This window comes from Carcharhinus amblyrhynchos, chromosome 15, assembly GCF_965287045.1.
Source record: "Carcharhinus amblyrhynchos chromosome 15, sCarAmb.v2.hapA, whole genome shotgun sequence".
NCBI classification, from domain to species: Eukaryota; Metazoa; Chordata; class Chondrichthyes; order Carcharhiniformes; family Carcharhinidae; genus Carcharhinus; species Carcharhinus amblyrhynchos.
The window spans coordinates 13,057,286-13,083,856 of NC_137338.1; the positions used below are offsets into that span (position 1 = coordinate 13,057,286).

At 43.6% G+C, this 26,571-nt stretch overlaps 1 protein-coding gene across 1 annotated transcript in view; it reads left to right on the forward strand.

Moving 5' to 3' along the window:
- The window catches only part of LOC145353075 (cell adhesion molecule DSCAM), a 556,699-nt gene extending 530,680 nt beyond the window's left edge, over nucleotides 1-26,019 (forward strand). Inside the window, exons 31-33 of the mRNA XM_080203419.1 lie at nucleotides 2,249-2,446; nucleotides 5,333-5,635; nucleotides 24,504-26,019. Of these exons, the coding sequence (XP_080059545.1) occupies nucleotides 2,249-2,446; nucleotides 5,333-5,635; nucleotides 24,504-24,844 (842 nt within the window). The 3' untranslated portion in view covers nucleotides 24,845-26,019. The remainder of the gene's footprint in view (nucleotides 1-2,248; nucleotides 2,447-5,332; nucleotides 5,636-24,503) is intronic.
- Nucleotides 26,020-26,571: the final 552 nt, after the last annotated feature.

Below are 26,571 nucleotides of genomic sequence, written 5' to 3' on the forward strand. Positions count from 1 at the left end.
AGCAGGAAAGAAAGCATTTCGCTGCGGAAAGACTCTGAATAAGTCATTTGTACTCGGAGGGAGAAGTGCCAGATTTGGAAGTATTTTAATTTTACTTGTCACCATCAAGGCTGCAGTATGTCAAATCTATCTCTGCAGAGCCGCACTGGAGAATGCCTCATTGTTTAAAATGATCATCATTGCAGTTTAATTAGGTGTAAATAATTCAGAATGCTATGGAAAACAAACGACATGTTTTTGTGATTTTTTTTAATATAAGCACAGAGAAATAAGCATGAAATGGTATTAAAAGCCAACACTAACAATTACAGCAATTTCCTGTGAGATTGCGATTGTAAATTACGCAAAGGTTCCAAACATAAAATGAACAGCAGTTTGCCTTCGAAACATGACCGCATTTCATGCCCATTTTTCAGAACCAAGGGGCCTCTAAAGCCTTCAAGAATGGCAATTAGGAAGCAAATGCTGAATTATACAGCCTGCCACCATCTTGGTGTCGGCAAAATTCCCTCCCTAATGTCATCCCACAGTGTGTGGACTGCAGCAATTCAAGAAGGCAGCTCAGCACCACCTTCTCAAAGGGATGGGCAATAAATGCTGGCCAGCCAGTGACGCCCATGTCCCGCAAATGAATAAAAAAGAATTGATATCCCGAGGCCACGACATCTTCACGCGCTCAAGTAACAGATTTAAAGCCTTCATGAGATCGCTCACTGAGTGTTCAGGTAAATCAGGTAGATGTGCAACCTAACAGGCTCTCACTAAAGGGACCTGTTAAATGAAATTGATTTTAAGCTAATGAAAGGCAGAATGATATCCCATCTTCATTGCCAGAAAGAGACTGTTGTGGGGGGATATTTTAAAAGGTTTTAATTGTGTGTTAAACTAAGACAATTCAAAACTTACTAGGCAAATATCCCTGTGCAAAGACATGACAAAATATATTAAACATAAAAGATAGTGCAGGACAATACAAATGTACAGCCAACCAGAGTCTCACATAGGGTTAAACAGCTCTGAACCTCTGAAAGATCTGAAGTACTGTGTCAAATACAGATCAATTATACTTTTTTTCTAATCAATAATAACGTCTTTCATTAGCTTAAAATCAATTTCATTTAACAGTGATGCATCAGTACAAATCTCTCTCAAGTACCTCAGCCATCTATATGATACTTAATAGCATAGTGATATTTTATTCATCCTTCTAAGTCTGGAGACAATCTCCCCTCTTGGCACTAACTACATCCCTGTTCCCTGGTAACTGCAGACACTACTGTCAGGTCAAAGTGGGTGTTCCCAGTGGCTCACTGTCATGTTGAATAGACATCCAGGAGCATATCTATCCTTGTGTCTGGACAGTGAACATATGTTCTCTTAATGCATAAGAATGCTGCTGACTAACAAGTTCCTAGATCTTTGGCTTTAAACTGTTGCCTTTCGGTAACTTAGCCTGACCAAAGTGAACAATGCATTTGAAATACGTTAAAGTATCATAAAGTATCAGCATATATGTTTTGAAATTATAATTACTTGTTTTGATTGTGTTACTGCATTCACATATGTGTAAAATTGTTTGTGCTAGTTAAGAACCACTTAACTCCTTACTGATTTCTTGTCCTCTGAAAGACAACATTCTGCCTATAAATCTTATTAGCTGGTTAGGAATCCCCTTCTACTATAGGCCGCAACCAGCAAAGTGATTGTTTAAAATATACTTGTCTGCAACCTTGTATGTATGTCTTCATTAAAGAATATCTACTGTCAAATTATGCACAGTACAATGGCCCTGAAAGTTGCTAATAAACCCTGTAAGCATTCATTAAGTGTAACTTCAGGGTTTGTGATGATTTGGACAGGGTAGGCACATAGGCTGAACCTCTGGAAGATGTAGAGGCTGAATTGGTAAGGATTTACTGTGCATACAGAAGAATTGTTAATGTGCAATTAGTACAAATGGCGAGATGCAATTCTAGCCAATCTGGACTCTTGTTAATAAGTAGAGATGACAGACTTCCATAAGACCATAAGATCATAAGACATAGGAGCAGAATTAGGCCACTTGGCTCACCAAGTCTGCTCCACCGTTCAATCATGGCTGATTTTTTCTCATCCCCATTCTCCTGCCTTTCCCCCACACCCTTTGATCCCCTTGTTAATCAAGAACCTCTCTATCTCTGTCCTCAGAAACTATACATAACAGACACTGAGCTTCTGTTGATCATTTTGTGGATTTTGTGATCTATAGATCCCACTGCCCGCAGGACCGTGAAGGGGGCGCCATCGACTCGCAATAGGTACTCCAGCCAGTGGACATTGAACAGACCGCACCCTACTGTGTCTGCTCACACGCTGACGACTGATTGGAGAATGCCAACGCCACATGTAGCGGGATCTGTGGATAAGGAGAGCGATAGTTACAGTGTCAGTCCATCACAGGATACAGGTATTTCTGCAGCATCGCATAGATGTGCTCTATCCCTTATCCACTCATGCAAATATTTATTCTGTAGGGGATGTTATTCCATACAATATCTTTGGGGATGGAAATCATGGGCATGACACCTGAGGGAGTGAGTTACAACATTTATTTCACTATAGTAAAGATAAATGAGTAGCAGAAAGCAAGATAATGGGTTACACAAAGCTGACTATCCTTTACGCGCAGTAAATTACCTTCTTTTGCATTAGCAATGGGACAGTGTTTTTTACTCAGTTGTACTTGTGTACGCGCTGTCTGCCTCTTTAAGCAGAAGTGAGTCAACTGACTTCAGAGACCAATGGAAACTGAAAGTGAGTGGTCACATCAGAGGGTGGAGTCCTCTCTCAGGCAGAATCTTCCAGCAGCCATGTAGTACGCATGTAAGGACTGGAGCTCTGGTTCTGGGCAGCCCAAGACTGCAAACCTCTTGTACCTAAGTTTCTCTTATTAATAAATATCTTTAGTAACTAAAAAAGTCTGAATTCTATTGACAAAGCCTTGGCAGCCACAACATAACCGCACTGAAATGTTGTCTACAGTCTACCTACTATCCAGCCCCCCTTGTTGCTGCAAAGACCAAGAAGTTATCAGTAGCTGCAGCTAGTCACATTGTTAGCTCATTCCCAGTATGCTGAGAATCTTACTATAATGTCACACTTGAATAAAAATGAAAGACTTGCATTTATATAGCATTTTTCACAACCCCAGAACATCCCAAAGCACTTTACAAACATTGCTTTAATTTGGAATGGACGAGGCTCGAGTCCCACTCCAGACAGCCCAGCGTCAAAATTTAGGTTGACACTGAAGCATTTTTCTGATGGAGTTCTGCATTATTGGAGGTGTGGCCTTTTGGGTGAGGCAGTAAACCGAGGTCCTATCGTCTCCCACAGAATGTAAAAGATCGCTTGGCAGTCTTACAAAGAAGAGTAGGGGGGTTCCCTTGGCTGTCCACGACAATATTCAACATCTAAAAACAGATTATCCAGTCATTGTCACTTTGGGAGCTTGCAGAGTTCCAGCTGGTTGCCATGATTTTCCAGGACTACCATGACCTCACTCAAGACTACTTCATTGACAGTGAAGTGTTTTGGTTTGACATGAGGTTGTGAAAGACTTAATATTGGATGGCACAGTGGCACAGTAGTTAGCACTGCTGTCTCACAGCACCAGAGACCCAGGTTCGATTCCCGCCTTTGGTCTCTGTCTGTGTGGAGTCTGCATATTTCTTCCCATATCTAAGTGGATTGCCTCTGGGCGCTCCAGTTTCCTCCCACAGTCCAAAGACGTGCTGGTTTGGTGCATTGGCCATGCTAAATTCTCCCTCAGTGTACGCGAACAGGCACCGGAGTGCGACGACTAGGGGATTTTCATGGTAATTTCATTGCAGTGTTAATGTAAGCCTACTTGTGACATAGATAAATAACCTTTAAGAAATGCAAGTTTGCCCTGCCTTGGACAACTGGGTGAATTGTGCCTGACACTTGCTCTTTCTGTAGTAGTAATCAGGTTTTGTGGGGAAATTTGCAAGCATCACATTGTCTGACTTACAATGAAACGCTAGGATCAGGTTGACTCCAATAAAAACTCCAATCACCTAGGAGAAAGCCTTAATCTTTTAGCATGGCACAGAGGGAGGCTATACAGCGCATTGTTCCTGTGCCAACTCTTTGAAGAACAATCCAACAAGTCCCACTCTTCACTATAGCCCAGAAAAAAGTTCCTCTTCAAACATTTATCTAATTCACTTTTGAAAGTTAGCATTCAATCTGCTTCCACCACCCAGCCAAGCAGTGTACTCCAGACTCACAGTATCATTAAAAATTTTCTGCCCCTTGAGTTCTTTTGGCAGCTGCATTAATTCTGCCTCGTTGAGTTACTGACCTTTCTCTCTGTGGACTGCATGCCTCCATGTTGATTCTATTAAACCCCCTCACCTTTATGAGTCTCTCCCCCAACCCCCCATCCCGTCCCAAAGATGACTTCTCTGCTCCAAGGGAACAAATCTGGCTCTGCTATTCTGTCCACGTAATTTCAGTCCTTCATAGAACTGGAGAATATTAAAGGCCGTTCAGCCTACTGAGTTTGTACTGGCTCTTTCAAGGTTAGCCCCCCCTCCCAGATGCTTTTTCCCAAATGCCTGCAGTTTTTTTCCCATCAAGTGCTTATCCAGTCCCTTTTTGAAGGCGACTAGAGAATCTGAATCCCTCACCCTAACACTCAGTTCATTCCAAATCTACAGCCTCCTTGTGTAAAATTGTTTGACCGCACGTCGTCACTACTTCTGTGCCAGCCACTTTAAACATGTGCCCTCTGATGATCAGCCATTGGAACTAGTTTAACATTGCTATTGTATTTGAAGCCTGTGTGATTTTAAACACCTCCATCAAATCTGCTCTCCATCTTCTCTGTTCCATGGAGAATAGCCCCAGCTTCCCCAGTCAGCCCATGTCACTGTAAGCCTGGAACCATTCTAGTATACCTATTCTGCACATTCTCCAAAGCTTGTATGTCCTTGAAGTGTGGTGTCCAGAATTGAATCCAGCTGGAGCTCAACTCATGTTTTGTATAGGCTTATTGTAAAGACCTGCCTTTTGTATGCACTTTTTGCCTCTATTTATAGACTTTATTGATCCGTTCGTTCATCTATCCTGCCAGTTTCAAAGATTTATCTACAAGCATCCCAAGTCTCTCTCTTCCTGCACTCCCTTTAAAATAGTACCTTCAAGAACCACTTGAACTCATTTCAAATGGCGCTGCTGAGTTAGGTTTCTGTTTGTGTGATTCACCTCCATCCTCTTCCTGTATGTGGAATTTGATTTTATAATGATGTGTGTTCTTTCCTGTTAGACAGAGCACGCAGTAGCATGGTGTCCACAGAAAGCGCCTCCTCTACGTACGAGGAGCTGGCACGTGCTTACGAACACGCCAAGATGGAGGAGCAGTTGCGGCACGCAAAGTTTACAATCACAGAATGCTTCATATCGGACACGTCTTCAGAGCAGCTAACAGCCGGGACCAATGAGTACACAGATAGCCTAACGTCCAGCACGCCTTCAGAATCGGGCATCTGCAGGTTTACCGCGTCACCACCAAAACCTCAGGATGCAGGGAGGGCTGCAAACATGGCAGTCCCAAAAGCACATCGACCAGGTATGTCAGACTTTGCAGCTTTAGCTTTAGACAAAATGTACGCTTCAGAGCAAGATTTTGACCTTGCGTTCACATCCAAACCCAGATCTGGTTGTTTAGTGACAGCATTGTATCTAATCTCTCATGGTGTGATAATGAATGTGGTTCTGATCTCTGGTGACCTAGTGACGTGAACAAGGGTGATCTATGTCATTCAGCATGCTTGGATTCATTGGTCAGAATATTGAATACAGGAGTTGGGACATCTTATTGAAGTTATCCAAGACATTGGTAAGGCCACACTTGGAATACTATGTACAGTTCTGCTCACCCTATTATAAAAAGGATATTATTAAACTAGAAAGAGTGCGAAAAAAATTACTAGGATGCTACCAGGACTTGATGGTTTGAGTTATAAGGAGATGCTGGAGAGACTGGGACTTTTTTCCTTGGAGTACAGGAGACTGAGGAGTGATCTTATGGAGGTCTATAAAATAATGAGGGGCATAGATCAGCTGGATAGTCAATATTTTTTTCCAAAGGTAGGGGAGTCTAAAACTAGACTGCATAAGTTTAAGGTGAGAGGGGAGAGATACAAAAGTGTCCAGAGGGGCAATTGTTTCACCTGTTGAGTACCTGGAACAAGCTGCCAGAGCTAGTAGTAGAGACAGGTATAATTTTATCTTTTAAAGAGCATTTAGACAGTTACATGGGTATGATGGGTACAAAGGGATATGGGCCAAATGCGAGCGATTAGGATTAGTTTAGGGGTTTAAAAAAAAGGGCGACATGGACAAGTTGGGCCAAAAGGCCTGTTTTCAAATTGTAAACCTCTGTGACTGTATGAGACTATATGATTTAGTGATATATTTTGGTGTGGATCTGTGTAATGTGTGTGGCTGTGATCCATGGTGATTTAGGGATATGTATGGGTGTGATCCATGTAATCTAGTGATGCCTATGAGTGTGATCCATGATGATCTAGTGATTATGTGTGTCTCTGTTATCAATGATGATGTAATGATCTGCATGACCATAATCAATTGGGATCTAGTGATGTGTATTGCAGTGAACAAGATGATCTAATGTTGCGTATAAGGGTGATCCATGGGGATCTAGTAATATGTATGGGGGTGAACCATGGTAATCAAATGGTGTGTATGGGTGTGATCCATAGTAATCCAGTGATGTGTATATGTTTAATCCCTGGAAATGTGGTTGGGATTCCAAATACCAAATATAAAGAACAACGAACAATACAGCAAAGAACAGACCCTTCAGCCCACCAAGTCTGTGCTGACACAGACGCCTCTTTAATCTAATATTTTCTTGCCACTATTTGGCCCATATCCCGCTATTCCCTGCCTACTCATGTATCTATCCAGATGCCTCATGAACGTTGTTATAGAATCAATTTCCACCACTCCTTTGATAACGCGTTCCAGGCATTCACCATTCTATGTGTGAAAAACTTGCTCCTTACATCTCTTTTAAACTTTCTCCCTCTCACTTTCAACCTATGCCCCCAGGTAACTGACTCTTCGACTCTGGAAGAAAGACTAACTATCCATTCTATCCAAGGCTGTCATAATCTTATAAACCTCTATCAGGTCACCTCTCATTTTCTAATGCTCCAATGAAAACAATATGGACAATGGACTTCATAGTCCATATCCTCAAAACCAAGCAACATCCTGGTAAATCTCATCTGCACCCTTTCCAATGCGTCAATATCTTTCTGGTAGTGTGGTAACCATAATTGTACACAACACTCCAAATGAACCAAAGTCTTATATAGCTGCAACATGATTTTCCAATTCCTGCACTCAAAGTCCTGACCAATGAAGGCCAGCATGCCATATGCCTTCTTGACCACCCTGTCCATCTGAGTTGCCACCTTCAGGGAACTGGGGATCTGCACATCTAGATCCTACTGTATGCTAATATTTCTAAGGACTCTACTATTTACTGTATACTCTGCTTCTGCAGTAGACCTTCCAAATCACATCACCTCACATTTGTCTGGGTTAAATTCCATCCTCTGCCATCTTTTGGTCCAGGTCACCAGCCGATTTATATCCTGCATATCCTCTGATAATCCTCCTTGCTATCCTCTACTGCCCCAATTTTTGCACCATCCACAAATTTACAAATCAGACCACCTCCATTTTCCTTCAAATCATTTATATATATATAACAAACAACAGAGGCCCCAGCACTGACCCTTGTGGAACACTGCTTGTCACAGATTTCCAGTTAGAAAAGCACTCTTCCTCTGCTACTCTCTGCTTTCTATACCCAAGCCAGATTTGTGTCCATTTTACCAGCTCACCTTCGAAGACTTCACTAAAGTCCATGTACACAAGATCCACAGCCTTGCCCTGGTCAACTTTTCTTGTCACTTCCTCAAAGACCTCAATCAAGTTTGTGAGACACAACTGCCCCTTCACAAAACCATGCCTCCTATCACTAATAAGCCTATTCTGTTCCAGATGTGAACACATCCTGTCCCTAAGAATCTTCTCCAGTAATTTCCCCATCATAGATGTAAGGCTCACAGGCCTGTAATTTCCTGGAATGTCTCTTCTGCCCTTCTTAAACAAAGGAACAATGGTAGCTACTCCCCAGTCCGCTGGTACTTCACTCATGGCTAAAGAGGATACGAAGATTTTGGCCAAGGCCTCAACAATTTCTTCCCCCACCTCTCTCAGTATTCTGAGATAGGCCCCATCTGGCCCTGGAGACTTGTCCACCTTAATGTTTTTTAAAACCTCCAATACCTCCTCCCTTTTTATCTCAACAGGTCCGAGAATGTCAATATACTCCGTTCTATACTCACCATCCACCACATCCTTCCCCTTACTGATATAAAGTTACCTCTGCTCAGTAACTAGGCTTATTCAGAATCGAATGATGTGAATTTTCACCTTTTGGATGATCGTTTATTGCACATCCTCGAAATTGCAATGCACCTATATCCCTCTGTCAAGCCAGAATATTGTCAGAGTGACTGGAATTTAGCTGTAAGCTTTGAGTAAGAATTTTGATTTTGGTTTGATTTATTATTTTTAAATGTATTATTACACAGTGAAAAGTACTGTTTCTTCTGTGCAGTACAGACAAAGCGTACCGTTCATAGGGAAGGAAAAGAGAGAGTGCAGAATGTTGTGTTTCAATCATAACTAGGGCGTAGTGAAAGATCAACTTAATATGAGGTGGGTCCACTCAAAATTCTGATGGCAGCAAGGAAGAAGCTGTTCTTGAGTTGGTTGGTAAGGATCTCAAACTTTTGTATCTTTTTCCTGATGGAAGAAGGTGGAAGAGAGAATGTCCGGGGTGCGTGGGGACCTTGATTATGCTGGCTGCTTTGCGGGAAGTGTAGACAGAGTCAATGGAGGGGAAGCTGTTATGTGTGATGGATTGGGCTACATTTATGACCTTTCATAGTTCCTTGCAGACCTGACTAGAGCAGGAGCCATACCAAGCTGTGATGAAACCAGAAAGAATGCTTTCTATGGTGCATCTGTAAAAGTTGATGAGAAGCATTAGGTGCCATGCCAAATTTTCTTAATCTTCTGAGAAAGTAGAGTAGTAAGCAGGCTTTCTTAACCATAGCATCCACATGGAGGGAGCAGGATAGGTTGTTGGTGAGCTTGGCATCTAAAAACTTGAAGCTTTCAAACATTTCTACTTCGCCCCCGTTGATGTAGACAGGGGCATGTTCTTCTCTACACTTCCTGAAGTCGATGATAATCCCCTTCATTTCACTGACATTAAGAATTGTGCTCAACCAGATCACTGGGTGTTAAATACTTAGAAGGTGACCGAGGTTTCATTTGGTTTCTGGGCCAGGCCACTTGTAGCCAGTGAAGGAATGAAGAATAGTTTGATTTTGTTCCAGCATTTTTCTGCTGTTGTCATATTACTGTTGTAAAATTCAGTCAAACAGCACAGTCTGCAAATACAACACCCACCTCAGGCATTCATGTCCTCCGCTGTGTGACTAATGATAACTCTGTCTATGGATCAATGTCTCCTGAGCAGTGGGAATGTTTGGGCACAAATGCATCATTAATGAGCATGTCGCTAGGTACTTTGAATCTATTAATCTCACTTGCCTAACCCCTTTTTAAAATTACTTCTGTCCTAGAATTTTTTTTATTGTGTTATTCTGATTGAGTTATTTCCAGTCCACCGGAAGGCGATGGCCTAGTGGTGCTATCGCTAGACTATTAATCTGGAAGCTCAGCTAATGTTCTGGAGACCCAGGTTCGAATCCTGCCACGGCAGATGGTAGAATTTGAATTCAATTTTAAAACTCTGGAATTAAGAATCTACTGATGATCATGAAACCATTGATGATTGTCAGGAAAACATATCTGGTTCACTCATGTCCTTTAGGGAAGGAAATCTGCCGTCCTTACCTGATCTGACCTACATGTGACTCCAGGGTCAGAACAATGTGGTTGACTCTCAACTGCCCTCCAAAGGTAACTCGGGATGGGCAATAAATGCTGGCCAGCCAGTGACGCCCATGTCCCACGAATGAATGTAAAAAAAGTACAGTCGTGATCATGTCATGTGTTGTGTGCGAATTAGCTAAAAGGCACACTGTGTCATAGAACCATGCAACACAGAGGAGGCCATTCACCCCACTTGTTTCTGTACTGTTCCTCTAACCTACAGTTAGCCCCACTCCCTTATTATTGAAAGTTATTGAATGTAATTTTACCGTTTCTTTTAGATTACATGGTCTAAATCTCACTAAGTAAAATCATTTCTCCTCATCGCACCCCTGTTGCCTTTTATACTATCTTCTGGCCATTGACCCTCTCATTAGTGGAAACTGTTCTTCCTATCATAGAATCCCTATGGTGCAGAAGGAGGCCATTCAGCCCATCAAGCATGCACCAACAACAATCCCACCCAGGCCCTATCCCCATAACCCCTCATATTTACCCGGCCAATCCCCTTGACACTAAGGGGAAATTTATCATGGCCAATCCACCTTACCTGCACATCTTTGGAATGTGGGAGGAAACTGGAGCACCCAAAGGAAACCCGCGCACACACGGGGAGAACGTGCAAACTCCACCCAAAGCCGATATTGAACTCAGTCCCTGGAGCTGTGAGGCAACAATGATGACCACTGTGCCACCATGCCACTCCATCAAAACGCCTCATTGGCCAATTGCGACCGTTGCTTTTCTGTTTGGAAACTTTTCAAGGAAATATTTCAACATTGGAGTGAATTCAAGAGTTAGAATTTCTCAACAGTAACAGAGAAGAAATTCATATCACAGGACTACAAATTAGAATCTATAGTGACTTGTCATTGCAGTCCTGAGGGAGTATTGCACTGTCAGAACTGCTGCCTTTTGGATTTAAACTAGATTGCGTAGAATCGTATAAAAAGAGACCATTCGGCCCATCAATCATGCACTAGCTCTTTCAAAGGCCAATTCATGTGGCTCCATTTTCCTCCTATCCCTGCAACTCCTTTCCTTCAAGTTATTATCCAATTTTCTTTTGGAAGTCACTCTTGAATCTGTTTCCACCACCTTGTGAGGTGATGCATTCTGAACCCTAAACAGTTGTTGTGTAAAAATGGTTTTCCTTATGCTGCCTTGAGCTGTTCTGCCTCTCACAATTTTCACCCACAAATGAGAATGACATTTTCCAGAGTCTCACAAAGCTTATTAATACCCGACATCTATTTTTAACCACAAGCGTTCAATCCCTACCCTGACCTTCCAGCAGTCTTGTCATCCCTGGGTGAAGAGATCATTGGGGCCTGAGCAATTGATCACCATTGACACCACAGTGAAGGACTGAAGGAATGCTGCATTGCTGGGGGGTGGGGAGCAGGGTTTTGCCTTTCATTGTTTAATTCAAAACTCTGGTTGAAATGGGATCGATTGAAAATTTCAGAACTAAGCTTGGATAGTATTTTGTTTGGAAAGTGTTGGCTCAAGGGGCTGAATAGCCTCCTTCTGTTCCTGTGCTCTTGTTCTTTTTTTTATTCATTCGTGGAACATGGGTGTCGCTGGCCGGCTGGTATTTATTGCCCGTTCGTAGTTGCCCTTGTTCAGAGGGCAGTTGAGAGTCAACCACATTGCTGTGGCTCTGGAGTCACATGTAGGCCAGACCAGGTAAGGACGGCAGATTTCCTTCCCTTAAATGAGAATAAGTGAACCAGATGGGTATCTCTGACAATCGACAATGGTATTAAAGTTATCAGTACCTTCTTAATTCAATAAAAGCAAATTACTGCCGATGCTGGAATCCGAAACCAAAAGAGAAAACTCTGGAAAATCTCAGCAAATCTGCCAACAACTGTAAGGAGAGAAGACAGCTGATGTTTCGAGTCCAGACGACCGTTTGTCAAAGCTAGTAGATAGTCTGTTGCCGGAAATGGAAACAGAAAGATCAAAGGAAGGAAGGGACAAAGAGTCATCTGGTCTTGAAACGTCAGCTCTTTTCTTTCCTTATAGATGCTCATGATGTCAAGATGCCGACGTTGGACTGGGGTAAACACAGTAAGAAGTCTCACAACACCAGGTTAAAGTCCAACAGGTTTATTTGGTAGCAAACGCCACTAGCTTTCAGAGCACTGCTCCTTCGTCAGGTGAGTGGGGAGTTCTGATCACAAACAGGGTACATAAAGACACACAGTCAGTTTACAGAATACTGATTAGAATGCAAGTCTTTACAGCTACTCAAGTCTTAAAGGTGCAGACAATGTGAGAGGAGATAGCATTAAGCACAGGTTAAAGAGATGTGTATTGTCTCCAGACAGGACAGTAAGTGAGATGTTGCAAGCCCAGGCAAGTCAAGGGTGTTACAAATAGTGTGACATGAACCCAAGATCCCGGTTGAGGCCGTCTTTATGTGTGCGGAACTTGGCTCACATTGTCTGCACCTTTAAGACTTGATTAGCTGTAAAGACTCGCATTCTAATCAGTATTCTGTAAACTGAGCGTGTGCATTTATATGCCCTGTTTGTGATCAGAACTCCGCATTCACCTGACGAAGGGGCAAAGCCTCCAAAGTTAGTGGTGTTTGCTACCAAATAAACCTGTTGGACTTTAACCTGGTGTTGTGAGACTTCTTACAGATGCTGCCAGACCTGCTATTTTCCATTCTTAATTCACACTGTTGTATTTTGAAATTCAAATTCCGCCATTGGCCGTGGTGGGATTTGAACCTGGGTCCCTAGAACATTAGCTGAGTTTCTAGATTAATAGTCTAACAATAGTAATACTAGGTCATTTGCTCCCTGTAGAAATTTGGGTAGCAGTGGGATTTGAACCCATGTCTCCATTAAGTCCAGTGCGTTAAACTATTACCACATTCACAGGACCATGGTTCAGGTGAACATGAAAATCCCATACTATTGGAGCCGAAAGCTGAGCATTATCTTTTTGCTCTGGCCAACATTCCCCTCTAAATAAGCCCCACAGAAAGTACATTTGGTGGCCATTCATTTCATTGTTGTCTGCGCGCAAAATGACTGCTGTATTATCTGTATAAAAACGAGCAGCACAGTTCACAATAGCTCATTGTGAGAAGCATTTGGAGACCTTTCTGAGATGCGATAAGATGCAACATAAATCTCTGTCTTTCTTTCCTCCTGTGTGTTCCTCAAGCTCAATAATACAATTGATTATACTGACCTTATCAGCTATCTTAGTTGGCATATCAAAGGCCCATCTCAACAGAGGCAACCTGAAATCATCAAACAGCCATGTGAGAAAGATACATCAGGCAAGACAGTGTTTGTAGTGGAATTAAAGACCCACCAGAATTTGATCGGATTATTTATCTCTGTGAGTTTGTCCCGTTGGGATTGCTTTATTTGAGCATTTGTCAAACAGAGGGAGGGAAGGATTATTGACCCTGAGAATGCACCCACCACTCAAATCTTCAGGGACCTTCATCTCTCAAGTATTATTTTTCTCTCCACGAGTCTAAATTTTTTCTGGTAACTTTTGAAGGTCACAAACACATTACAGTATTCAAGAAGCGTGAGGGGACCCAAATAAAAGTAATTTCATCCTAAACATACCAGAACTGTATTTTGTTTCTGATGGACCTTGGAGTCTTTGCGTTCTAATCACTCTGAGTTTAAAAGGAGAGGGCTTTGGAACGATTTGAGTACTGTCACTTCTTAACTCTGAAACATAGGGTAGAATTATGAGGATGAGTGCCTAATAGAACGTAGAACATAGAACACTACAGCACAAACAGGCCCTTTGGCCCACAAGTTGCGCCGATCATATCCATACCTACCAGGCCATAGAACTATCTGTAACTCCCAATCCCATTAAATCCCATATACTCATCCAGAAGTCTTTTAAAGGACCCCAGCGAGTTCGCCTCTACCACCACCGATGGCAGCCGATTCCACTCACTCACCACCCTCTGAGTGAAAAACTTACCCCTGACATCTCCTCTGTACCTACTCCCCAGCACCTTAAACCTGTGTCCCCTCGTAGCGACCATTTCAGCCCTGGGAAATAGCCCCCGAGAATCCACCCTATCTATACCTTTCAACAACTTATAAACCTCTATCAGGTCACCTCTCAACCTTCGTCTTCCCAGGGAGAAGAGGCCTAGCTCCCTCAACCTATCTTCATAAGGCATGCCTCCCAAATGTGTAGCCGCATTGAGCATTGATTGGCAGTGGGCAGGACTTCCATCTCCTCTTGGAGAGAAGTACCCGCCACGTCCCCGCTCCACACCCACCAACCCCCCTCCCCAGTGAGAGCTGTCGGCTAGAAGCAGTACTGCAGCGCTCTGACTGGGATAAGTCCTGGGACCTTTGCAGAATCTGCAGTGCAGAAAGCCCTTCGGCCCATTGGGTCTGTGCCAACCACAATCCCACCCAGGCCCTATCCCCATAACCTCATGCCTATACCCTAATTAGTCCACCTGACACTAAGGGGCAATTTATCATCGCCAATCCGCCTAACTTGCACATCTTTGGACTGTAGGAGGAAACTGGAGTACGTAGAGGAAACCCGCGCAGAGAGATAGTGGCCCAAACTGGGAATCGAAACCGAGTCCCTGGCGCTGTGAGGCAGCAGTGCCACCCTTTGCAAAAGTAACCTCAGGGGCAAGAGGATAGGGGATGCTCTGGGTGGAGGAGCTGAGAGGGGGATGATTGCAACATCAGGGAAAGGCCGGGGGGGGATGGGGACGGAGTTGGGGTGGGTGCAGTGGGAGGGTGAGTGGGGTGGTTCAGGACCTCCAACGTTTGGGGTGAAATTCCCCCAGTTGCCTCCACCACCACCAACCCCCCCCCCCCCCCCCTCCCCCCCGAGATGGAGAAAAGAATTTTTGTCAGTTTCCAACCCATGCCAGCACCCGCTCCCACCAGCTATAATTGAGGCCAACTGGGTAGGGTCATTAAGTGGCCCCTTAAGATCTGAATAGGTAAATGAGCAGGTTTCCTGTCTGAGGCCTTGCCCACTCAAGCATGAAAACTATATCTGGGTTTGGGTCACTGGGTGGGTCCCTGGAGGATTCCTATCCTTTCAATGTTACACTTCCACCACCACCCTCTCCGCTCCTACCCACCACCCCCCCGCCCCCACCTCAGAATCCACCTTAGTGGGTGTAAAATTCTGCCCATGGGCTCAGATTTAGCCAAGACTAATGAGACCAAGATCACTTTCTTTTTGCTTCTCATTATGAAAAATACAAAATGAGATGTGTTTGAAGGAGCCACAAAACTGTAGCCTGAAATCGTCTAAAATCCAGCCCTTGGTTAACAGTCATGTGTTTATTGAAGTTTATCCAATCCCTATAGTGCAGAAGGAGGCCACTTGATCCATCAAGCCTCCACCGATTCTGCGACAGAGCATCTTATCTAGGCCCTATCCCTGTAACCCCACTAATCCCCCTGTATGTCTTTGGATTGTGGGAGGAAACTGAAGCACCCGGAGAAAACCCAGGCAAAGACGGGGAGAATGTGCAGTCTCCACACAGACAGTTACCCAAGCAGGGAATCGAACCCGGGTCCCTGGTGCTGGGAGGCAGCAGTGCTAACCACTGTGCTGCCATGTGCGCACAAGGATGACAAGGATGGTAGCTGTGGTTCAATTGGTCACACCTTCGTCTCAGAGTGAGAACATTGTGGATCCAAATCCCTCCCCTGATCCTTCGGCCGAACCGGAATGATCCAATCGGCAGGAAGGGACTGTCCATGGCTGTTTTAACGTTTCCTACATTCATTGCTGGACCACACTTCAGAAAGGACCTCATTGACTATAAAGTGCTCCTGTTGAAATTGTGAAAGACGTGGATGTAATTACCAGCATTCTTTTCAGAATGCAAAATACCATCCTGGTGTTGTTCAGTGGTTGAGGGAAATAAATCTTTGTCTGTAGCCCAGACATGAAGAATAAATTTGATTAAGAAGTGGAAAAATATTCCATTCCCCTCGCACTTGTATCATTAGCTTGAGAGATGGATACCTTAAATGCCAAAAAGAATGGAAGGGATGTTTGTCTTTACACGTGTAAACTGAAGGGACTAACTCTGATTCCAGGGTTTTGATGTACTGAAGATGCACAAATCATGGTCATTAGGCCTTTGCTGTCACATGTGTGAAGCAACAAGGCAGAGTCAGCAAGGTCAAATCTTGCAGCAAAGTTGGTGATGATACAGAATTGCACAAATTGAATAGAATGCAGAGCTGCCTTATTCACTTGCTTATTCAGTTCCACAATCTGCGAGGCTTTGCCCATTCACCCTCCAGCCATCATTTTTCTCGGAAAGAAAGCTCAAGAATGAATCCATATAAATCAAGCTCATTAGCTCAATAAATCAGTGAGCTCATGGGAGGACCGAAATAAAACTCTGAATATGCCAGAGGCCGTGTCATTTCAGTCTCCCGCGGTCACTCTTCACACCCTCACATACAACATGCGCAGACACACACACACACATATATATATATACACACATATACGCATAAATACACAAACACACATATACAAACAAATACAAACACACATATATAAATACACATACACACACATATACAAACAAATACAAACACACACATACATACACACATATATAAATACACATACACACACCACACACACACACAAAGTACACACACCACACATGCATACACACGCAAAAATACACACATACACGCATGCACACACACACAAATACACTCACTTACACCACATTCACACACCACACATAAATGTACACACACACACACTAAAATACATATACATGTGTCAGGAATACGTTGACTCAATCTATCACTGTCAGGCTTTAAGGACTCAGTGTTGAGTTTTCTCGCCTGACCAGTGATGAGGTCACAACCATGTCAGTGTTCTAAGACTGGGATCTCGATTTTCAGACAGTCAGACGATTGTTCTTTCACAGCCTGCTGAGGCCCAGTTATTTAGAACATGATCCCACCTTCAAAATGGATGGTAGGAATGAGGAGGAAGGAAAAGTCATATCCTAATGAAGTCATGTAAGCGTGAAACAGCTTTATCACTATAATATTAGCCATTAACTACAAAATTAACCAACTGAGAAACAGCTTGTCATTAGCATGCCAGTCACTCATTCCTGTGTCCTTTTCTCTACCCTTTAATTTAATTTTACTTTTTCCTATATATTCTAATTTTATCCTTTTCCACCTACTCTACACAATCCTGGCTTTCTCCTCCCACTGATGATTTCATTGCTACTTCCTGCATAGTCAGTTAATCTCTCCTCCTACACCCACATGGCCGCTTCCACTGTGCTTCCATCAATGTTCACTTCGATCCACTGGTACGCGTTCCCTCCCAGAAACGTCATCCATAAACAAGGGTTCAGTTAACAAGTGGGCGGCACGGTGGCACAGCGGTTAGCACTGCTGTGTCACAGCGCCAGGGATCTGGGTTCGATCCCCGGCTTGGGTCACTGTCTGTGTGGAGTCTGCACGTTCTCCCTGTGTCTGTCTATGTGGGTTTCCACCGGGTGCTCCGGTTTCCTCCTGCAGTCCGAAGGACGTGTTGGTTAGGTGCATTGGCTGTGCTAAATTATCCCTCCCTGTGGCACCCAAAAGGCTGTGAATTTGAGGAGAACTGTAGCTTTCAAGCCAGAGATCAGTAACTTTTTGTCAGGTAAGGGATACGGAGTCAACGTAATTAAATAGAGTTGAGGTAAATATTAGCAAGGATCTCACTGAATAGCAGCTCAGGCTGATAGGGGTTGAATGTTCCTGTCCAAATGTTTGTGTCTCAATGTTCCTGTCATAATATTCCTCAGTCTAAACATACTCCAAGGTAAAGGTTCGTTGTTCATTTATGGCTGGAGCTTTCTGGCTGGTGCTTGACTTGGTAAACTTCACGAATGATAGAACATAGAAAACTACAGCACAAACAGGCCCTTCGGCCCACAAGTTGTGCCGATCACATCCCTACCTACCAGGCCTATCTATAACCCTCAATCCCATTAAATCCCATGTACTCATCCAGAAGTCTCTTAAAAGACCCCAACAAGTTCGCCTCCACCACCACCAACGGCAGCCGATTCCACTCACTCACCACCCTCTGAGTGAAATGTTACACCAGATACAAACAGTTAAAACACCATTTTAGCAGCATGCCCTCAATTGTAATTTGTATCTTGGATTTCATCGCCTTTTGCTTCCCCAGGGAACTGTTCACGATGACTTCAGTGAGAGATCTCAAAGAAACAATGTACGCACGCACTCTGAATGATTGGTCTCAAATCACAGTACCTTTAATCCATGCTCAGAGTAAGCTCGTGTAGCGTCACCTTGAAATGAGTATTAATGTTATACACCCTGCTCCCAGCCAGACCCGAATTTGCCCATTCCCCACAAACACCGTAATATTTCCCTTTTCCGTAAACAATCTCATTCTGTTCCTAAACAAAAAGTTATGGAATGTTTCGAGAATTGTCTATGCCAACATCGTCCATATGTTAACCTTTTGGAATGTAACCTCTCCTTCAATCCATCATATACGCATCGTAAATTAGACCCGCTTACCATCCAACTAAACAGACGGAAATATGCAGCCAAAGGCCTGAGTAAAACTGCTTTCTGAGCAAGAAAGCACAAAGCTTCAGGTGATGGGAGCCCAGGAATCCAACTGAAACATTCTTGAATTGAATCAAATGGATTTATTATTGTCACGTGTACTGGGATACAGTGAAAAGTGTTGTTTCTTGTGCACTATACAGACAAAACATACCGTTCATGTTCATAGCATGCCACCAACACCTCTACTTTCTCATAAGACTAAAAAATTTGCCATGTCCACAGCGACTCTCACCAACTTTTACAGATGCACCATAGGAAGTATTCTTTCTGGTTGTATCACAGCTTAATAATGCTGGCTGCTTTTCTGAAGCAGCAGAAAGTGCAGACAGAGTCAATGGATGGGAGGCTGGTTTGCCTGATAGGCTTTGCGTCACAACCCTTTGTATCACAGCTTAGTATGCCTCCTGCTCGGTCCTGTAAGAAACTACAAAGGGTTGTGAACGAAGCCCAGTCTATCACACAAACCAGCCTCCTATCCATTGACTCTGTCTGCACTTTCTGCTACTTTGGAAAAGCAGCCAGCATAATCAAGGACTCTACGCACACTGGACATTCTCTCTTCCACCTTCTTCTGTCGGGAAAAAGAAACAAAAGCCTGAGATCACGTAACAGCAAACTCAAGAACAGCTTATTCCCTGCTGTTGTCAGACTTTTGAGTGGACCTACCTCGTATTAAGTTGATTTTTCTCTAAGCCCTATCTATGACTGTAACACTACATTTTGCACTCTCATTTCTTTCCCTATGTATGGTATGCTTTGTCTGTGTAGCGCGCAAGAAACAATACTTTTCACTGTATGCCTAAACATGTGACAATAATAAATCAAATCAAAAGAGTACGGGGGAAGAAGGAAAAGAGTGGGTGGAGAATATAGTGTTTCAATTACAGATAGAATGTAGAGAAAGATCAGCTGAATATGTTATAGGACTATTCAAAAGTCCGATGGCAGCAGGGAAGAAGTTGTTCTTGAGTCGGTTGGTACATGTTTTAGGACTTTTATATCTTTTTCCCAATGGAAGAAGGTGGAAGAGAGAATGTCTGGGGTGCCTGGGTCTTTGATTATGCTGGCTGCTTTGCCAAGGCAGTGGGAAGTATAGACAGAGTCAATGGATGGGAGGCTGGTTTGTGTGATATATTGGGCTACATTCACAACCCTTTGTAGTATCTTGAAGTCTTGGACAGAGCAGGAGCCATACCAAGCCATCCAGATAGAATAAAATCTTTGTCCAAAATCTTCGCCCATATTTCATTCACTCATTGTTTCCTCATGTAATGGGAGCAGTAGTTCTGTTTGAAGAAGTTTGCCATTCTCTGCATCTCCCCACAGACCTGTGTTCCTGTCGATCCCCCAGGTAGTGGGTGGTGACAAGTCGGTGCGTGAGAGGCAGGGGGGATGGAAGGAGATGTGGGTGATAAGTGCAGGGAGCAGATCTGTGCACCAACTGCTTTCAACATCCAAACATTGGGATACTGATCTACACAACAGGTGCAGATGGATGGCACAGTGGCACAGTGGCACTGTTCCCTCACAGCGCCAGGGACCCTGGTTCAAATCCTGGCTTGGGTTACTGTCTGTGTGGAATCTGCACATTCTCCCTGTGTCTGTGTGGGTTTCCTCTGAGTGCTCCAGCTTTCTCCCACAGTTCAGAAGATGTGCTGGTTAGGTGCATTGGTCATGCTAAGTTTTCCCTCAGCATACCCAAACAGGAACTGGAGTGTGGCGACTAGGGAGTTTTCACACTAACTTCATTACAATGTTAATGTAAACCTACTTATGACGTTAATAAATAAACTTCAGCAGGTATCCTGACACTCCAACAATAGGTTAGAGATAGCATGTGTCAAATATTTCAACTCCACTCCCCCCTGGGGTACAGACTTATGTACCAGTTATCTCAACACCTGAAAATTGGGATACAGAACCATGTACCAAACATCCCAAGCTGGGATGCACAAATGAAGATCCTCCCTTCTCCCTCATTGTTATAACAAACGCGAGGCATTCTCAGGCTTGACCTCAGCGCTGGAGGGAATTGTACCATTCCCTGGGCATCACAGGATGGGCAGAGAGGCTGCCAGAATCCTGCCTAATTTTTCTCTTTTCTCTAACCGAGGAGTGTCGATTCCACATGAGGCAAAGGGAAAGGAAAGGAAAATGTTCCCTTCTTTAAGGTGGATGTGGAGTGAATGCAGGATGAGACAGAGAAGAGAGATGCCATTCACTGGCCTCTTACACATTCCCCGGTGTTATTGTGTCACCGTTGGTGGTCACACTTTCAGCTGTTCTGGATTTCCTTTCCTAACCCTCTGAATCTCTAAAGGGGTCCACCTTCCACCTTCTCTATAGAAAGTTAGATGGGTACAATGTGTAGAGAGGGATTTGGGCCAAATGCAGGCAATTGGGACTAGCTTAGTGGTTTAATAAAAAGGGCTGCATGGACAAGTTGGGCCGAAGGGTTTGTTTCCAGGCTGTAAACCTCTATGACTCAATGACTCTATGACCCTCCTTCCTCATTTAAGGAGTTCCTTCAGTCCCACTTCTCTGACTATTAGCTATCTATCCTCATGTCCCATATGTGGCTCAGCCGCCAATTTTGCTTGACGACACTCCTGCAAAGAATCTTCGGTGGTTTTGCTATGTCAAAGGTGCCACATCAATGCGAGTTACTGTTGATATTGTATGATTCCATAGAATCATGAAAAGTTATTATTGTCTTTGTTTAAAAGAATAGGATTCATGCATTTTTATAAGTTTTCCTTTATTGTAAGCCACTCTTGCATATTTTCACAACCAATCCAGATGTAAAGAAATATATGGAATGCTCAGTAAGAGAGTTTTATTATAGAGGATTTTGGCACGGCAGCATTGGTTAGCACTTATCTAGCACTGCTCGCAGAGCTAGAGACCCAGGTTCAATTCACGGCTTGGGTGACTGTCTGTGTTTCTCCCTACGTCTGTGTGGGTTTCCTCCGGGTGCTCTGATTTCCTCCCACAGTCCAAAAGATGTGCTGGTTCGGTGCATTAATCTTGCTAAATTCTCCGTCAGAGTCCCTGAACAGACGCCAGAGTGTGGTGACCAGGGGAATTTCACAATAACTTCATTGCAGTGTTAATGTAAGCCTAATTGTGACACTAAAATATAAACTTTAAGGAGGCCCTCAGTGAGTTAGTGTTTGAGAGTGATATATCCTGACGAGACAGTGTCCTTTCCCTTTAATCTGAGGCAGACGCCAAAGAGCTGGTCGGGTTACTCATCTGCCAGCAGGACATTGTGCTGATTGTCAACATCACAGTGAAGTCTGAAGGCTCCTGAACTGTTTGTGTTCATTTCACTAATCAGTATCATGTTGGGCCGTTGGCGGGTGGGAGCGAGAACGAGATCTTTAGGCAACCTGAAAAATGCATGAAGTAGATTGTATTCAGATACTTTATGGACAGTTACCAGTTCTCATGTCACATTGCTAATATCATTCCTTCATCTTTTATTCAGGCATTTTCCAAATTTAAACCTTGGAGCTGTTAGTGGATGCACATCTCCCATTTATTACAAGCTCGGGAAACATTATTGTTCTTGTTTAATTGTGCTCATGGTGTAATTAGCGACGATAAGCTTGCTGATTTGTTCCTCTCTCTGCTACAACCATTAGCATGAATGTCTATCCTGCTGAACTAAAGGAGCGGAAAAAAGGGCAGGGGACTATGTTAGGGAATGTCCATTCAAGTTTAAATGTATTATTTATTAGTCACAAGTAGGCTTACATTAACACTGCAGTGGAGTTACTGTGAAATTCCCCTAGTTGCCACACTCTGGTGCCTGTTCGGGCACACCGAGGGAGAGTTTAGCACAGCCAATGTGCCTAACCAGCACATCTTTCGGACTGAGAGAGGAAACCGGACCACCCGGACGAAACCCACACAGACACGGGGAGAACATGCAGACTCCATACAGACAGTGACCCAAGCCGGGAATCAAACCCAGGTCCCTGGTGCTGTGAGGCAGCAGTGCTAACCACTGTGCCACCATGCCGCAAGCCAGTTGCATTTGATTTTAAGATCATTTGTTCACCACTGAGGGATGATGTTGGAGCTTCAGAATCTCTGTTATTTAGAGAGCGGTTGCTGCAGTTCAACTGCACGTCCTCTTCAGTCACACATGAACAGCTGGATCTCTGGGGCTGCAAATCAGGTGGGCCTTCTCTAAACCTCCCGTGGGACTATAAAATAAAGTGTGAGGATGTCTGCGTCAGCAATAAGACATAGAATCATACAGTGCAGAAGGAAGCCATTTGGCCCATCGCATCTGCACCGATGACAATCCCATCCAGGCCCTATCCCCACAACTCCATGTATTTACCCTGGCTAATCCCTCTGACACTAAGGAGCAATTTAGCATGGCCAATGCATTTAACCTGCACATCTTTGGACTGTGGGAGGAAACCGGAGCACTCAAAAGAAACCCATGCAGACACAGGGAGAATGTGCAGACTCCGCACAGACAGATACCCAAGTCCGGAATCGAACCTGGCTCCCTAGCTCTCTGAGGCAGCAGTGCTAACCACTGTGCCACCCAGTTGTGTAAGGTGAAAGGGTATGTAAATGGGAAGCTCACCCACCACTTTTAAAGTTATTGACCTTGTTAAAGAGCAAATTATATGGAATTTTACATTTCCACTGCACTAGTCAGGCATTGCATGGAAAAAGGTTTGAGAGTGTTTTGTGGCAACAGTGACAAAGTGATACAAGGACAAGGACAGAACAAATTGGTTGCCACCAGGGCAGCGGCTGGATGTAGGAGTGGTGAAGGTGGCAGCATCTGCATGTTTTTTTAAAAATGTAACTTATTAACTTTTTTGGAACGTCCAGTAAGAAACGTCAAGAGATTGAGAGAGGAGCGAGGGGCGTTTAAATTGGTAGCCATGACAGATTGCATGTGTCACACGAAGACCCGATCTCGTCTCTACATTGGGACAGAGCCCGCTTCTCACCTCTGATTTTCTGCCTTCCCCCAACAGCTGACCAACAATTGGCAGTTCAATGGTGTGAAACAGCGGGGAGGAGGGAATGACAGACCAATCAGTTTCTGACCCTGAACCCAGTGAGAAAGTGAAACCCAGCCCATAGCTTCAGATCGGAGGAAAGAGGGAGGGAACTAGAAGTAGACATGTTTGACTATGGGTTACAAGAGGTTATGTTTTCTTTCTTCTATTACCCTTGAGTTTTACCATGCCAACAAAGAAGGGAGCATGAGTTCTTGGTAAATGGGTGGTTTGATGACTATATTAGCCAGTTGATGAAAATATTGTTTAAAAGTAAACCTTTACTTAACAGATTTTCTGGATGGTAGGAAGGGTACACCTCCCATCAGTCTCTCTGTGACTCTCTACAGTAAATTACTGTATCATTTCTCTAGTTTCTATTTGGAATGTAGACGACACAAACAAGGCCATATTTATTGCCTTGTTCCGGTTCCTCTGAAAAGGTGGTGGTGGGTCTTTTTCTTGAACCACTGCAGTACATCCACATGTCATATTCCCACAGCCATGGTAAGTAGTCCCACAACACCAGGTTAAAGTCCAACAGGTTTATTTCGTAGTACAAGATTTTGGAGCGTCACTCCTTCAATAGGTGACTAGCATGGGGTTATGGGATAGGGTCTGGATGGAATTGTAGTCGATGGGCTGAATGGCCTCCTTCTTCACTGTCGGATTCTATGACTATCTAAGCTAGGGTTCTACAATTTTATATCCGTCTTTTATGTGTAAGGGAATGATACAGTTGTGATTGTTCACACAGGTGACCTTATGCATCTTCCGCCATACCTAAGGGTGGACTTCCTGATTCACAGAGGGGTGGCAGTTCCCAGCAGAGACCTTGGTCAAGGGCATGCCTGCCTGGAGCCACAGAGAAGGAGCACCATGAAACGCACACAAGTCATGGAGCCAATCCCAGTGGAAGTAGCTACCAGGAACACACAGCAGTGGCAAACAAGCACCACGTCGACATTACCTCAGAGGGAGGGGGCAGACCGTGGCAAAGCTCCCAAACTGAGCAGCTCCCAAGAATCTCTACTGGACAATCGCGGTCACCTGAAACAAGGGAACAACCCTTACGCAAAATCCTACACCCTGGTATAACAACCGCATGTCTGTACAAGGCTGTAAATAGTTCGATTTAAAGCTACCTTTTTTACTGATTCCAATATTTATAATCAAAGATTTGCCAAAATATTTAAAAAAAAATCAGATATTGCAAAGACTTGGTTGTGATCCAGGGTGTGACATGTCTGAGCAATTGAATGTCTGTGCATTTTTTTTAAAAAAAGAAAACAAGCCCTCTGATTGTCCGATTATGCACAGATTGCGGTGTTTTTACTTGTTTCCTACAGAATGCATGGAGGCAGAATACGTGGACATTGACAATAGCAAAAAAAAACACACACAAGGGAGATAAACAAATACCACCCGCTAAAACGAGACATGAATGGTTTAACTATCGCACAAAAAAAAGAGAGAAAAGCAACATTTGTAGTTGAAACAGCGATCGCTGATGGATTGAAGAGTCTGCAGCCGCGTGGCACCTTTTACAGTTAGCTAGAGGTAGAATCATAGAATAACACAGCACAGAGGGAAGCCATTCGGGCCAACCTGCCGAATCCCTTCGATTCCATTCTTTTCCTATTAGGGTAACAATTAACGTTATTGAATTTTTTTGAATTGTAATTAATCTATTTAAAGTAACACTACACCAAGAGCCCACAAGGCTGGGTATCAAAGGGGAAGCTTGGCATCTATGTTTCCTTGACTTGGTTGATCTACAGTTCATATATATATGCATTATTTGTGCTCATATGTATGTACATATACACAGATCTGGGCGGGATTTTCCGGCCACGCTCTCCCCAAGACCAAACAATCCCGCCCTAGGTCAACAGACCTTTGCATGGTCCGTGTCCCGCCCTCTACGATTCCCGTGGCGGGCGGGACGGGAAAATTCCACCCATATAGTACATGTGTATATGTGATATACATATATAGTATACATGTATGTATATATATTTCTCTATGTTTAAATGTGAATGGGTCTAAATTTATTTTAGAGAAATAAACATTAAGAGAGAGAGAGAGAGAAGGAAAACCCAATAATAACTGATGTTCCAGCTACATGTGTGTCTACCTCCTGAAGCTTGCATTGGTCAGACAGGATCTGGCTTCAAGTTTAACCAAAGTTTGGTGATCTCTAATTCTTTGCTACATAGTGTGTTTGTGTGTATTTTCTGATGTTCAATTTTAACAGTTGCCTCATGCGGAACTTTTCAGTCTTGTTGTTATAATAAAAAAAGCATTTTGAACAACAAAACAAAACAAAAAAAATCTATATATAGATACATATATATGCACTATTATACAAAAGGGGGAAATGATGATGACAAGCCACTACTGCCCCGAGGAAGGGGCGGGGGTGGGGGTGGAGGGTGACAGATAGTGTTATTTGATACTGAAAAAGGCTTTCTTATTGTCGAATCACTGGTTGCCACTTCTCACAGAAACAGAGCCAGCATTAGTGGTATGAGACCCCACCCCAGAAAGCAGAATCTCCCCCAGCAGAAACAGGACTTAACTTATTTGGCGACGGGAGCCAAGATACCGAATGATGAGTGGTTGGAATTGTGGACTATGAAGCAGAATAGAAAACTGCTCAAATTTCTGTGCAAAATGAATTTGTGCAGGGGCCATAAACCACTGGCCCTGACTATTAGGGCTTGTGATCAGAGATGAGTTTTCAATGCATGGGTACACACCCGCACATTTCGTCAGCTGGTAGTGAGCGGCCTTCAGCCTTTGAATAGATTTGGGTGCAAAAT